General features: G+C 47.8%; 2 protein-coding genes across 2 annotated transcripts; one reads left to right on the top strand and one right to left on the bottom strand.

Moving 5' to 3' along the window:
• Positions 1-1151: 1151 nt before the first annotated feature.
• Positions 1152-6838, top strand: PGAM1 (phosphoglycerate mutase 1). Its single transcript, XM_033149870.1, has 4 exons — positions 1152-1347; positions 3939-4213; positions 5513-5693; positions 5842-6838. Exons 1-4 carry the CDS (start codon positions 1206-1208, stop codon positions 6009-6011), a joined length of 768 nt encoding a protein of 255 aa, XP_033005761.1. The 5' UTR covers positions 1152-1205; the 3' UTR covers positions 6012-6838.
• Positions 6839-8129: 1291 nt separating this feature from the next.
• On the bottom strand, positions 8130-13994 carry EXOSC1 (exosome component 1). Its single transcript, XM_033149871.1, has 8 exons — positions 13881-13994; positions 12537-12652; positions 11294-11368; positions 10214-10302; positions 9747-9780; positions 9108-9158; positions 8918-9002; positions 8130-8558 (listed from the first exon to the last, which is right to left on the bottom strand). Exons 1-8 carry the CDS (start codon positions 13906-13908, stop codon positions 8452-8454), a joined length of 585 nt encoding a protein of 194 aa, XP_033005762.1. The 5' UTR covers positions 13909-13994; the 3' UTR covers positions 8130-8451.
• Positions 13995-14017: the final 23 nt, after the last annotated feature.

The following is a 14017-nucleotide window of genomic DNA, read 5'->3' on the forward strand; positions in this document are numbered from 1 at the left end:
CCAGATAAAACTGAGGTGAGGGGGGCAGAAAAGGAGCAAAGTATATTTCTGGATGAGCAAGTTGTGTCCCCACGTTAAGATCTCTGGCAGAAAAACTACAGTAGTGTTAATGACAGGTGTGTAGCAGCTGAAGGGCGAGGGCGAGCTCATTAATTAGGGGGGCACTTTTCCCCCCTGCGCCCCCTCTAGCACCGCCCGTGTGGGATGCCCAGACACTTTGCAATGGTGACCATCCCAGCGGATGAAGGTCGCGTTGCCCTTCGCGTGCGCTTCGTGAGCGCCGTGCCGGAGGGAGCGACCAGACGCCTCCTTCTGGACGCATGCGCCAAACCTTCATAGTTCCTCCTAAAAAACGCACGTATGAATTCCAGTTTCAGACACAGATGGCCGGACCGAAAATCAGAGCATGCGCAATACTGAATCCGGAGGGAGGGGTTGAGTGGGGCTAGAATGCCCATAGAGATTGTTAAGGTACAGACTCATAATTCAAATATCTGGAGGCAAACTTCCTGGCTCCTTTAGAAGTAGTTTTAGTTTCTCCTGGGTCGGAAGAACTGCTCAGAGAAATCAGTGAATGGAGACATTCAGAATTTTTATGTAGCGTGCTCCTTTGTAATCCAGATCTTATTTGGTGTAGCAGGTGCTATTTAACATAGTTTCAATACACTGACAAATTGCTCGGCCATTAGCCAGTTATTTCATATAACCCCTTAGGAGCCCACTTGCAAACTAGAGATGGACCTGAGCCTGGTTTCCAACCAAAAAAAGCCCCATAGAAAACACTCTTAAAGGTTGCCACAAATATACAGTACTTAAATTATCCCCTCCTCGGACTTGTTTACAGCCGAAATCGGCGATGCGGTGCGTAAAGATGACTTTCACACGAAAAGTTCTGCACACCTATCTTGGTTGCTGCGTTTGGCGAGAGGGAGCTCTGCTGCCCAATCACAACTAAGCCGAAACCTTAGATTTCTTTCTTTTTTTGATGGTCAACTCTCATTTCTCTTGGGTAGAAAAACGTTATGCGAAAAGCGAGCCCGGAATTTGTCCGCTGCCTGTCTGTGGGGGATGGCTAAGCTGCTCCAACACGTCTTTAGGCGCACGCCCCTTGCCTGGCCGAGAGTCTCCCGGTCGGTGGCGTCGCAGTGTGCAGAGTGTATCCGCCGCGTTTGCATCGCATCCCAAGCTTCTCGGTTCCCATCATCATGGCTGCTGCTTACAGGCTAGTTTTGGTTCGGCACGGCGAGAGCGCCTGGAACCTCGAGAACCGCTTCAGCGGCTGGTACGATGCAGACCTGAGCCCGGCGGGGCAGGAGGAAGCGCGGCGCGGCGGAGAAGCGCTGAGAGGTGAAGGGGACCGGGGTGCGGCACGGGGGCTAGGGAGCCGGGAGGCTGCAGCAGGCGGAGCGCGATGGGGATGCTTGGAGGCTCTCATCTCGGGGGAAACGGGGAGGCGGACCAGAACTCAGAGTCAGCGCAGAGGTCGGGAAGGTATCCGAGCAAGGCCAGAAGATCTTGCGGGTAATCTTTGGACCACGGAGGGTCCCAGTAGCGGGCTATGAAAGAGGTTTGGGAATGCGGGTTCCCGTTCTCCTGCTTTAGCCACGTGGTGAGCTTCCGCGGTCTCTCCGCTCAAGAAGTGGGTGCCTTGCATTTTTCTGGGACGGGTCTCCCGCTAGATGCCTAACCACGTCTACTCGGAAGTAAGCCCCGCTGAATTCCGTTTCACTGGCTCTCCAGTAAGCGTGCATGGAATTGCCAAGGATGCTCTCTCCCCCCGCCGTGGGGGGGGGGCTTACTCATGTTGGGAGGGGAATGGAAGGCCAGAATGGTTTCTGGGGTTTCGAAGCGAAACGGGGAGTTGGACACGTTTCTGGAGGCACACGTGTGTTCTCGGGCTTTTGAACGGCAAGTCTCTCGCTCGGAAAGATGTAAAGTAGGACAAAGGAGGGGTTTCCTGAAGCTCGTGCATCGGTCTCCCCGCTGAAGAATCGAAACGCAGCTCTCTTCCGCCGGTACTGAAGCGTGGGGCGGGGGCGTCCTAGGCTAGCCGGAACCCCGGCCTTACTCCTCTCAGAGTTTGTGACGCCTCTTGGCCCCGAATAGCCTCGGGCTAAATCTGTGCCAAGCATAACACAGATTGCATCTGACTCCTCTGGGCGGCAGGATGAATTGACTGAAAACGTGCCGCTTGTTCACTCGCCAAAGGCGTCACGGCCTACATACCGGTAGAGAAGGTGGCATAGGCTACTCTCCCGCTGTGAAAAGGGGGCAGCTGCCTCTCCAGCTATGTTCCCCCCACCCCACCCCACCCCGCTCTGGCTGTGCGACCTTGGCTAGGTCACTTTGCACATTTTGGGGTCACTGTTTCGGGCTGGATCAAGGCATGCCCCCCCATTGCCTCTCAAGGAAATCTCCACACAAAGCTCATACCAAGAACAAACTTAGTTGGTCCCTAAGGTGCTACTGGAAGGAATTTTTTAAATTTTTTATTTTGTTTTGACTATGGCAGACCAACACGGCTACCTACCTGTAATTGTTTGTTTAATTTCATCTAATAATTGCTTCTCATGGAACATCTCAAAGCAATAAAATTACTTTAAAGCAATAAAATTACAGCAATTTAAAATGCCAATTAAAAAAAAAAATTACGGGTCTGATACAGAGTGATACAGAGTGGGATAAAGATAAAAGGCTTGCTGGAAATGGGAGAAGCCTTAATATGGCATGAGAGTATCCCTTCCCTGCATTCCTTGCACATGCACCCTGCGCTTGGCCATCCTGCAGGATTGCATTGGCAATCTTGTTGGGCCTTTGATATGGAAATATAACAGGAGCAGCTGAGTCATTCTGTCTTGCTGAGAGAGAGAGCTTGTGCCCATTCTTGTTACAGGAAATGTTGCGGGGGGGGGGGGGGGTTAGCTCCAGGAAGCAACTAGGGACCGCATGTCTTTGCAGGCTCAAAAAACAGCCCTCCCAGTTCCAGTTTTTGTGCATTATCTGTCTGGGTGTAAGGAAAGAGAACAGAGTTCTGCCCTTCTCTGAGAATTGCGTAGAGCGTTTGATGTAAGCTAGCAGAATAAAAAGCCCTGCATTAAAAAGTGTCCGTTATTGTTCATTTCTAATGCTGTTATTGTTCATTTCTGATTCCCTCTTAAGGGGTCATCTTGGGTTGGGTGGGTGTTATTTGCATAAAATACATTTGCATGCAATGGTGCATGGCTTGCCCTTTGCTTGCCTTTGTCCCTTTTCATCTTCCGTGTTGCACAATTACTGTTTTCCCCACCCTGACATTGGTTGGCATTATTGCACAGAACCTCTCTTCCTTTCTACAGAATGGGGCAATTGGGCACATGGGAGCAGACAAATGATTGTAAGGATGTGTTGTTAAGGCTATACTACAACATAACCTCTCTTTTTTTTAAGATAGAGGTGACTGGTTGTTTCCTCTCCTCTTGGTGAGTGGAGACAGCGGCTGCTGTTCAGATTCCTCCCCCGCCCCAATGATTACATAAGCATTTCATCTTTCCACTCTACTGGGTTTCAATGTAGCTGGCCAAAACGAGCCAGCTACATTGTAAAGTGGAAGATGTGGTGCCTAATATTTAGCGGAGTTTGCTGCCAATTTCAGCACTGGAACTTGGTAATGGTAACCTCAGGGCTTTCAGCATATGAATAGTAAACGTACCTGTTTCATTAGAGTTTGTTTTGTTACCCCTGCTATTTCATCTTCACTTTGTCGGGGGAGCATTTGCTGGATTCTCCCCCCCACCACCACCTGGATTTGGTAGGTGACTACCTATGTCAGTGAAATATTGAGTGAACAGATGCCGGAAGGTGGGGCTTCCACACGAAGGCGTTAATGTGTTACGGAGCATTTGGGATAAAGCATGTTTAAAATCAAATGAACAAGCATTGTACTCTCTGGGCCCTTCCAGATGCTGGTTATGAGTTCGACATCTGCTTCACATCTGTGCAGAAGAGGGCAATCCGCACCCTCTGGACTGTGCTGGATGTCATTGATCAGATGTGGCTACCTGTAGTGAGGACCTGGCGCCTCAATGAGAGGCACTACGGTGGCCTGACAGGCCTTAACAAGGCTGAGACGGCAGCTAAACATGGTGAGGCCCAGGTGAAGATCTGGAGGCGTTCCTTCGACATACCGCCACCTCCAATGGAGCCTGATCACCCTTTCTACAGTACCATCAGCAAGGTGAGCTGAGAGACTCTCTAGACCATTAGTGGCGTGTGGGGCAAGGGGGGTGGGTCATTTGGAAGTTGTCAGGCAGCAGTACCCTGTGACCAGGGTGTAACTTCCACACTACCTTCCTGTTTCTGCCCATTGTTGCCCCAAAGTCATGGATTCATTGGACTCCCATTTTCATCCAACTCCATGCATTACTTGGACTTCTGCCCTTACATTACTCTCCCTTTGTCCAGTTATTTTGGGAGTCCTACAGTTGTCCTTGCTAATTGCTGGTTTTATATGGGATGTCACTCCTGCGCTGTTTTGGCAATTTAATAGAACTTGCCCCTTTCATGCAATTAATCATTTACATTGTGCCCTTTCATGGATGTTTGTACTGCATGGTGACAACAGTCAAGGTTATTCATGGAGGGGCTGGAATCTTCCATCTATACAACAACATGTTTGTTAATGGTTTTACCATGTGAGATGGTCAGATCATAGGCTATAGAACTTGTTTCTTCTGATCACAGTAGTGTGGATTTTAATACCATATGCAGGCATTGAAAAGCTAAAACAGCTGAGTATAATAGGTAATGAAATTGGTCTGATTCATTTCATTGCTTATTTTCAATCAGGTTTAGTACAATATGCAATGAAATTGTGATTATGGCTGTTAAAGTGGCAACTTCTGTAGAACAGGTTGCTGAAGAGCACAAGCCGTTTGACATTGCAACAGTTTGCTATGGGGAAGTGCTTGATTTGCATACCCTGGAGGCATTTAAGCAGAGGCTGGATGGCCATTTGCCAGAGATACTGTAGTTGTATCATATATTGCAGATGCTGCAGTGAGCAAGAACTAGATGTACCCTCCAGCTTGGGCCCTGCAGGAGGCAGTGAAAGATAGGGGTGCCTGGCGTGCTCAGGTCCATGGGGTCACGAAGAGTCAGACACAACTGAACGACTGAACAACAATAGTTTCATACCACACTTGGGAGGACGAATAGAAAATGTTGGTTTGGGCAAACAATTATTATTTAAAGCCTAGCATGCTGTTGATATGAGAGGTAAGGAAGGGCCACTGACCAGAGCCCAGAGGAAAAACAAATGCTTAGATAAGACTCCTGTAAAGTGCCTATTTTAAAATGTCCAGTAACACAGGCAACCAGCGAGCATGGTTCACAGCTGGAGCATGTGGTAGCACAGGCCAAAGAACCAATTCTTCCAAAGCGAAGGTGCTTCATTGATCTCCCTAGGTAGGTGACTCTGAGCATCTCCAGGAAGCAGAAATCATGTCTTAAAAGGTCACTCCATATTCTTCCGCAGGATCGCCGCTATGCTGACCTCACTGAAGATCAATTGCCTACATGTGAGAGCCTGAAAGATACCATTGCTCGGGCCCTGCCCTTCTGGAATGAGGAAATTGTTCCTCAGATCAAGGAAGGCAAGCGTGTGCTCATTGCTGCCCATGGCAACAGTCTCCGAGGCATTGTCAAGCATCTAGAAGGTGAGTCTGCTTGTGACTTGAGACACCCAAGGCAGCACAAGCCTGGTCAAGTCTAAAGGCAAGCTCCAAGAGGGTTGCCTTCTAATAGTCCTTGGTAAGGGCACTATAATCAAGCTCCTGGTGTGATTCACCCCTTTGCTCTTTGCAGGAATGTCTGAGGCAGCAATCATGGAACTGAACCTGCCCACTGGAATCCCCATTGTCTATGAGCTGGACAAAAATCTGAAGCCCATCAAGCCCATGCAGTTCCTTGGGGATGAGGAGACTGTCCGCAAGGCCATGGAAGCTGTGGCTGCCCAGGGCAAGGTCAAGAAGTGAAGGCAAAGCCACGTACTCAGTAGATGATCTCCCCCTCCCTCATCCCTTCCCTTCCCAGCACATGCCTGCCACAGCCTGAGGGACTGGGCAGACAAGCCAAAGGAGGTGAAGCTTCCTGGGGCCACGTTCTTTCCTTCAAGACCAACGTCCTTCCACATTCACTTTCCCCCCAGCAGGATATGGCTAGATACACTAGGGATGTGGACCACAGTCCAGCACAGGGGTCTGGCAGATGAGGAAACCCTAGCGCCATGGGATGTGATGCTGCTAAAGTGAAGGGGGAATCCCCAAGCATTCCGAAGAGAGAGCCCCTCCTGCCTTCTTTCCATTTTATGTGGCAGCTGTAGTAGTATTGCTCGATTTGGTTTGGTCACTCATGATTAAGGCTAGCTAGGGGTGCTTCAGACAGCACAACAGGGATGCTCAAGGACCATTTATTTTTATGGGTCTTTTTAAAGAGAGCATATAATTTTGCTGGAGTCTTTTTTTATTTTTAGTTGTCCCTGGAGTTACGTCTGATTCTGTATTAGGTAACAATAGCCAGCTCGTTACTTCATTGCCTTCAAAACGATTGTAGGAAGGAGTGAAGCTAGGGGAAGAGAAAAGGGAACAGCACCCACCCTGGAATCTCCAGCTGCGATCCCGTAACTTTGCTGTGTAGTGCCAGTAAGCCCAGATACTGTGTATCATCATGTGTTGCTTTTCTGCCCCACAGTCTGTGTGGTATCCCTGCCTGATTTAGGGCAGGTTTACACTGGAGCTCACTTCACTGTACAATGGCTGCATTTGCCCTAATCTCAGTAAAAATAAAGGAATTATGTGCAATAGCTGCTGTGTCTGTACAATCTTATTGATTCCAAGAAAGTGTTACTGTACTTGTTGCCCCCTATGCTGACTCTTCCATCTCTCCTTTCCCATTTAGTCACAGTATCCACTCCAAGTGGGTCTGAAAAGTAATAGTAATAATTTATTATTTGTACCCCGTCTATCTGGCTGGGCTTCCCCAGCCACCCTGGGCTGCTTCCAACAAATGTTAAAATACATTAAAATGTCACAGATTAAAAACTTCCCTAAACAGGGCTACCTTCAGGTATTTTCTAAAAGTCAGGTCGTTGCTTATCTCTTTGACCTCTGATGGGAGGGCGTTCCACAGGGCAGGAGCCACTACCGAGAAGGCCCTCTGCCTGGTCCCCTGTAGCTTTGCTTCTTGCAGTGAGGGAACCACCAGAAGGCCCTCGGTGCTAGATCTCATTGTCCAGGCTGAACGATGGGTGTGGAGAGTGGAGACGCTCCTTCAGGTATACAGGACCAAGGCCGTTTAGGGCTTTAAAGGTCAGCACCAACACTTTGAATTGTGCTTGGAAACGTACTGGGTCTGAAAAGGACCCAGGCATCTTTTGTTCCATCTTAAAACTACTGGCTGTGGAGCCCAAGTAGGTAAAGTCTATATAAGGACAAGTCTTATGTTCGACTCTAGCTGATCCCCAAACCACTCACAAGGTGAGCATTGCAGGTGGTTGGGGTCCCTGTTGGCTTACACACACACAACTACTACAGATCAACAGAGAAATACAGTTCCCAAGTATGGGACTCCTCTTCCACGTGGCCCTGCTGGCAAAGAGAGGGATTCAAACCATTATGTTTTCAGATTTGGTAACTAGTTTACATGGGAATGTCAAAACATTGCAACACTGTGGATACTAAACATAAGCCAGTACTGTATACATCAAATGTGAACACAAGAGTAAGAGGAGGGAACACAAAGGTTATTCCTGGTTTACTTACACTCAAACATTTATGTTTAGATAGGAACAATATCAAATTTACTTTGTTTGTGACTAGGCATTCATTCTTTTGGTTCTCCCCCTCGAGTGCCTCGGAGCTATCTACTTCAGAGCTTGGGCACTGCCTGGGATCCTGCACACCTCATCACCACCCTTGCTTCTCCAATAACATATCCTCCAACAAGGGCAGGGGGGTCACTAGATCAAACTATCTAGGACTCAATGCACCCAAGTTCAAAGGAGGAAGTTAACATTCTCTAGAGAAAAACTATTATATCGCCTATAGGTGGTATTCCTTAAAGATAAAAAACAGTACTACTTATAGCTCAGAAAGGAAGAATGGAAGGCAGTTTTATTTGTCATTTACCAGGTGTTAAGATTAAAATCAGGCAGAAAAGACAGGGACAACAGGGAAGAGTTGGTTGGTTTATAAAACAGTACAACAGCAATATAAAGTTAAGAGGAATCGGGAGTTGTCATCAACTTTTCTTTCCCAGACCATTCCAGAAGCCAAAGTGGCCCAGCTCTGTTTTGCACAATCATAAGGTCCATTCACAGCAACAGCAAAAGAGGCTGCTTCCATGCCCCTCTAAGCTTGCAAGCTGTAGCAAAGCCTTTCATGTACTTGCTGTGCATCTTTTGGCATACATCAGTAACTACGTCTGCAGAAACTGGGGCTGTACTCTGGCTACCTTGCGCAGTTCCTTGCTATGTGTACTGGGGCACTGCATTTCACACCAGCTGATTGGCACCATCTGTACTCCTGAAATCAGAACAGAAATCCATAGTTACACAGACACCCTTCCCAGGGAAAGAAAGATTCCTCCACTCATTAAAGGTGCCTTGCGACCACCCTGAGACCCCCAGATATAGGGCGGTATATTAAATAAATAACCACTACCTGGCTCTGAAATTTAGCTACTGCATCCATAAACTGCCCTTTTCACTTTACACAGTTAAGGTAGAATAACACCTAAGTGGATATTCTATATTATAGAATGTCTCCCCTCAACAGTGATGTTACTAATGCTTCTTCCTTAATCCCACATTTAAGAGGTCCAGAGGCACGTTCAGTAGATTTCAGCATTATGTACAACCTGCTTGGAACGGGACTGGTCTTACCTGCTTCACTATGAGCCACCACTACCCCCAGCTCATTTTCTGCTGTTGTCAGCAAATAGTTGGACTGTGCATCACCCAGAGAGATCTAGCCCCACAGGTTGAGTTAAGGTGTAATGCCTAAAGAGTTCTCTTCCAGCTAGCACATACATACATACACAGCACACGGAAGGCAGAAACAAGAAAAGGATACAACTTTGGCCAAAACAATATCTCCTGGGCGGAAACTCTTGTAAACCTCTACCTGTCACCATGCATGAGGTGGGAAGGAAAGAGAAAGGGTGAAAAGCAAAATGCTGAGACAACTTCAAGGGAAAGTGTGCAGCGAAACAAGGCCAATTTGAACACGAAGAGGACATCCATCAGATCTTGTGCTCAGATATCCTTTATCCAGAAATCACAAGCCTTTTCTTCAACAAACGTACAACAACAACAACAACAATAATAATATTATTTGTACCCCGCCCATCTGCCACAAAAAGAGGCATTGCTAAATGTCCTCTTGCCCCCTACAAGGTTTTGCTCTTCCTCAGTTTCCCCAAGAGCAGTAATGATTTTATTATTATTATTATCGCACCGTTTTCTCCAATGAGCTCAAGGTGGGAAACCCACTTGTCCCCCTCTCCGTACTGTCTTCACAGCATCCCTGTGAGGTAGGTTAGGCAGAGACGTGGTGACTAGCCCAAGGTCACCCAGTGGGCTTCAAAGTCTCCCATGTCCTAGTCCGCCACACACATGTATGTTTCGTGCCAGGAAGAAATGCTCCTGGCTATGCACATTAGGTATACTACCTATTCCCATCACATGTAACCAAAATGTTTATTCCACTGACCTTGTCTTTCTCTGTAGCTCTGACATCTTCTCTCCTGCAGCAGGAGAAGAGAAGGTAAGAGTTAACCCTAGTCCTCCTCTCCCTCCCCTAAAAGAAAACTGACTATACTGAACCGGCTATGAGCGATTGCCAAAGAAGAAGAAGCTTTTAGAGGAAGGGTTATCTAGTTTAGATGAAAAACCAAGAAGTCTGAACATGAGGCCAAGCACTTTACTGAACGAAGTAGATCTGGGTCTTGCTAGTGCCCAGATGGATGACTGCCTGGGATCCAAACACTGCCTTGGGTTCCACAACAAAATTATATAAATGAAAGGAACATAAATATAATAAAGCAATTCCCACTAGCGCTCAAGTGCTAATGATGAGAGTAAAACAAAATATTTATAAGGGCTGGCCTTATCGCCTCTCTAAAAGGGCAGACATCCAACACCTCAGAAGAAGCCCCCACAACCAAGTTGTCTTCCTACCGGATAGTTCCACGGAATGGGGATTTTAATGGCGTAGAGCCAACATACAAGATGTGCACCTTGGCAAAACGAGAGTTAATGCTGCAAACCTGGGTGGGAATATTGGGGGTGGGAAAAAGGGGGAGAGAAAACCATAATGGAATTTCAGACTAAACAAATCGAACAGAGTAATCACGGAACAGTAACTTCAATGCCTCAGCAATTCCCCCTCCCCGCTTTTTCTAAGTAACAGAAGTAATTTTAGGATTGAAGTCGGTGATGCTTTCTGCTCTGCGGAGGAGAAAAATCAAAGCTAGTTTTTGAGATGAAGTGTGTGCTTCTTCCTTTCCATCAACAACACTTTGTTCTAGCGAGGGCAATGCTTGCAGGGTTTATACTGGACCTGCTAATGAAGGAACTTGGGCTCTGGTATTCGGGGGCTGAACAGACCAAGAGCCCTGATATTTATTACTAGGGGCTGAGCTCCTGCTCACTGCACTTGCCAGCTACACCCACCCACTAGTCAACCCCTCTCCTCTTATGCCTCACCAAGTCAACCCCTCCCATTAGAGCACATCAAACCACCATTTCCTGCTCCCATTAGTTTGCCATCAGCTCACCTAGGCTTCCCACCTGTCTCCCTCCTCCAATTCTGTTATCCTCTGAAGTTGCTAAGGCTGAAATGGTGTCACTGGAGAGACAGGCAGCAGCAGAGCAGGATGGTTGCTGGGCTGCTGCCTAGCTCTTCCTGGCCATTCTTCCATGGTTCAACTGGGCCAGACACGTACCTCCATCTCTCTCCTCCTACCACCTTTGGCTCATCCCCCAACACTGCTGTGATGGGCAAGTAGCTCTCAGAAGTCTGTTGTCACACTGTAGTTTGCAGTGCCACCAGCCAAGCAAACTGCTGCGTGAAAACATCCATACCATTTTATTATATATCAAGACATCTCTATCCCACTTTTCCCCGCAAAGCTAGTCAAGGTGGCAAACATGGTTCTCCTCTCCATATTATCCTCATAAGAAACCAATGAGATAAGGGAGGCCAGGAGTAGATGAATGAAATACAATTTTACTGTGCCAAGATAGAAATGAGGTTACCTTGCACGTCACTGTAGCTCCCACATCAGGAAGAAGCTGAGATTCCACGTCCCGCATCACAGAAACCACTGGGAGCTAAAGAGAAGCAAAAAAGACTAGTCATGATTTATTTGGTGCATTGCTTTAGAGTGGTGCTTATCAACCATGGGTCCTCAGGCGTGGATGGACTAAACTCCTATCAACCCCATCCAGTTTAGCCAATGGCTAGGGATAATAGGTGTAGTTCAACAAATCTGGGGGACTCATGGTTGAAAACTACTGTCTTACAAGTGTTAAGATGACACTATAAGACAGGCATAGGCAAACTCAGCCCTCCAGATATTTTGGGACTACAACTCACATCCACTGGCGTAGGAAGGGCGGGGCACCCCAGGCAGCGCGATCCCGGTAGGGTTCCATCTTGGCTGCCCCCCACCCGCGCCCCACCCCCAGAACGCGCACCACGCTCCTGTGGGTGGCGCGCCATGCCCCCGAATGTGCGCCCTGCATCCGCCTGCTTCCCGCCCCTGGTGCTGGAGTATGAAGCTCCGCCACTGCTCCCATCATTCCTCACCACTGGTCCTATCAGCTAGGGATGATGGGAGTTGTAGTCCTAAAACATCTGGAGGGCTGAGTTTGCCTATGCCTGCTATAAGATAACCATGTCTCAAAACTTCTTCTGGATTACCAGCTGATCATACACTTGTTGTTAATATTTATTAAATTTGTATACTGCCCTATACCCACAGGTCTCAGGGCGATTCACAGGATAATATAAATGTAAGCATCTAATCACTACAGGTGCCGCAGGATACATTTCAGGCTTTATAGGGTGTCATGATTATGCACCATCCAGTTCACATGACATGAAGCTCACCTGCCTTCTTGCACAGACCCACCTCCAGTCAAGAATCTGTGAGACCCAGAACAGCTCCACAGCTATTCACAGAATCATACTGTAGAGTTGGAAAGGACCCCAAGGATCATCTAGTCCAACCCCCTGCAATGCAGGAATATGCAGCTGTCCCATACGGAGATCGAACCTGTAACCTTGCCATTATCAGCACCATGCTCTAACAAACTGAGCTATGTTGACTCATCCAAGGTCACAGTTATGCACTCTCCACCTCTCTAAATCTGTGACTTGGTTCCTCACTTAGTCCTACACTATGAACTAGCACTGCTCACATCAAAGCATTCAGTCCTTGCAATTCCCACTACACCACCCCCTCATACTGTTGCCCAGAGGTTGCTTCAATCTCACCATGCCATTCTCACTTTTCTTCATGAGACTGCCAGCCAAGGAGGCATAGATCGAACCATGACGGGTATAGGTGCCGCTTCCGGGGGTTCCTTCCTCTAAGCTGCAGAGTCTCTCTCCTGCAAGACAGAATGCAAGTCAAACATCTCATTGCCTAGAGTTGTCTGTCCTCTCAGACAGTACAGTGGTACCTTGACTTATGAGCGACTCGACTTCCGCATTTTATGACTTCCGAATGACCTCCGGAAGCGAAAAAATGGCCGCCGCTTCCGAAATTTTCGACTTCCAAAGTGAAAGCAGCGGCACAATATCTCGACTTACGAAGATTTTAATGCACTTTTTTCAAGGTACAAATTTCTTTTCCGTTCCGAGATGGCGGCTTTGACTTGCAAAGATTTCCACTTATGAGCGCGCCTTCAGAATGGATTAACTTCGTAAGTCAAGGTACCACTGTAATAGACACAGCAGGAGAAGCTGTCGACCAACTCATTTATTGACTCTCATCATGCTGTTAACAAGTGCATATCAAACATTAAAAACTTTCCTATGGTTTAAAATGGGGGCAGGAGGAAAAGGAGGCACAAATCCTAACATTACCCAGCTGTGGAACTCCGTTGCAGTTTGCCACTGCTGCTATCCTGAACACGGACTGTCTAGATACCTCTCCCGTTGAGCTACCTGGAGTTATAAACATGGACCACTTATAAACGCCATCTCCAACTCCTCAAAAGATTCCATCAATGGTATCTCTGAAAATTTTTACACATCATTTGGGAAGACAGGCGAACTAATGCCAGTGTACTGGAAGAAGCAAAGATCACCAGTGTCAAAGCAATGATTCTTCAACATCAACTTCGTTGGACTGGTCATGTTGTTCGGATGCCTGATTATCATCTTCCAAAGCAACTGCTCTATTCCGAACTTAAAAATGGAAAGCGTAATGCTGCCTGATCAACAAAAGAGGTTTAAAGACTCTCTCAAGCCAAATCTTAAAAAAAAGGTAGTATAAACACCGACAACTGGGAAACACTGGTCTGCGATCAATCCAAATGGAGAACAGCCTTTACCCAAGGTGTCCTGGTTCGAAATCAGGACGAAAGGGAGAACCGTGCTAACCCTCACATTGATCAACTCCCGCCTGGAAACATATGTCCCCACTGTGAAAGGACGTGTGGATCCAGAATTGGCCTCCGCGGTCACTTACGGACTCACTGTTAAGACCGTGTTCATGGAAGACAATCCTACTCGGCTACGAGTGATCGCCAAAGAACTTCAATAGCGCGACTTCGTTTTTGCACCCAGCCATGACGGCTCCCTCCTCCCGCCCCAGCTCTCCCAGTCACCCACCAGGGACGCAGTACCGCGCGGGAGCCATCCTGCTCCGGGCGAGTCTGTGCGGCTACCTCCCTCCCTCGCGGGAAACGCGCCTTCCGAAGCAAGTCTCCCCCACCGAAAACAGGGCGCTGAGCCGCTGTCTCATTGGC

Source organism: Lacerta agilis, chromosome 5, assembly GCF_009819535.1.
Source record: "Lacerta agilis isolate rLacAgi1 chromosome 5, rLacAgi1.pri, whole genome shotgun sequence".
NCBI classification, from domain to species: Eukaryota; Metazoa; Chordata; class Lepidosauria; order Squamata; family Lacertidae; genus Lacerta; species Lacerta agilis.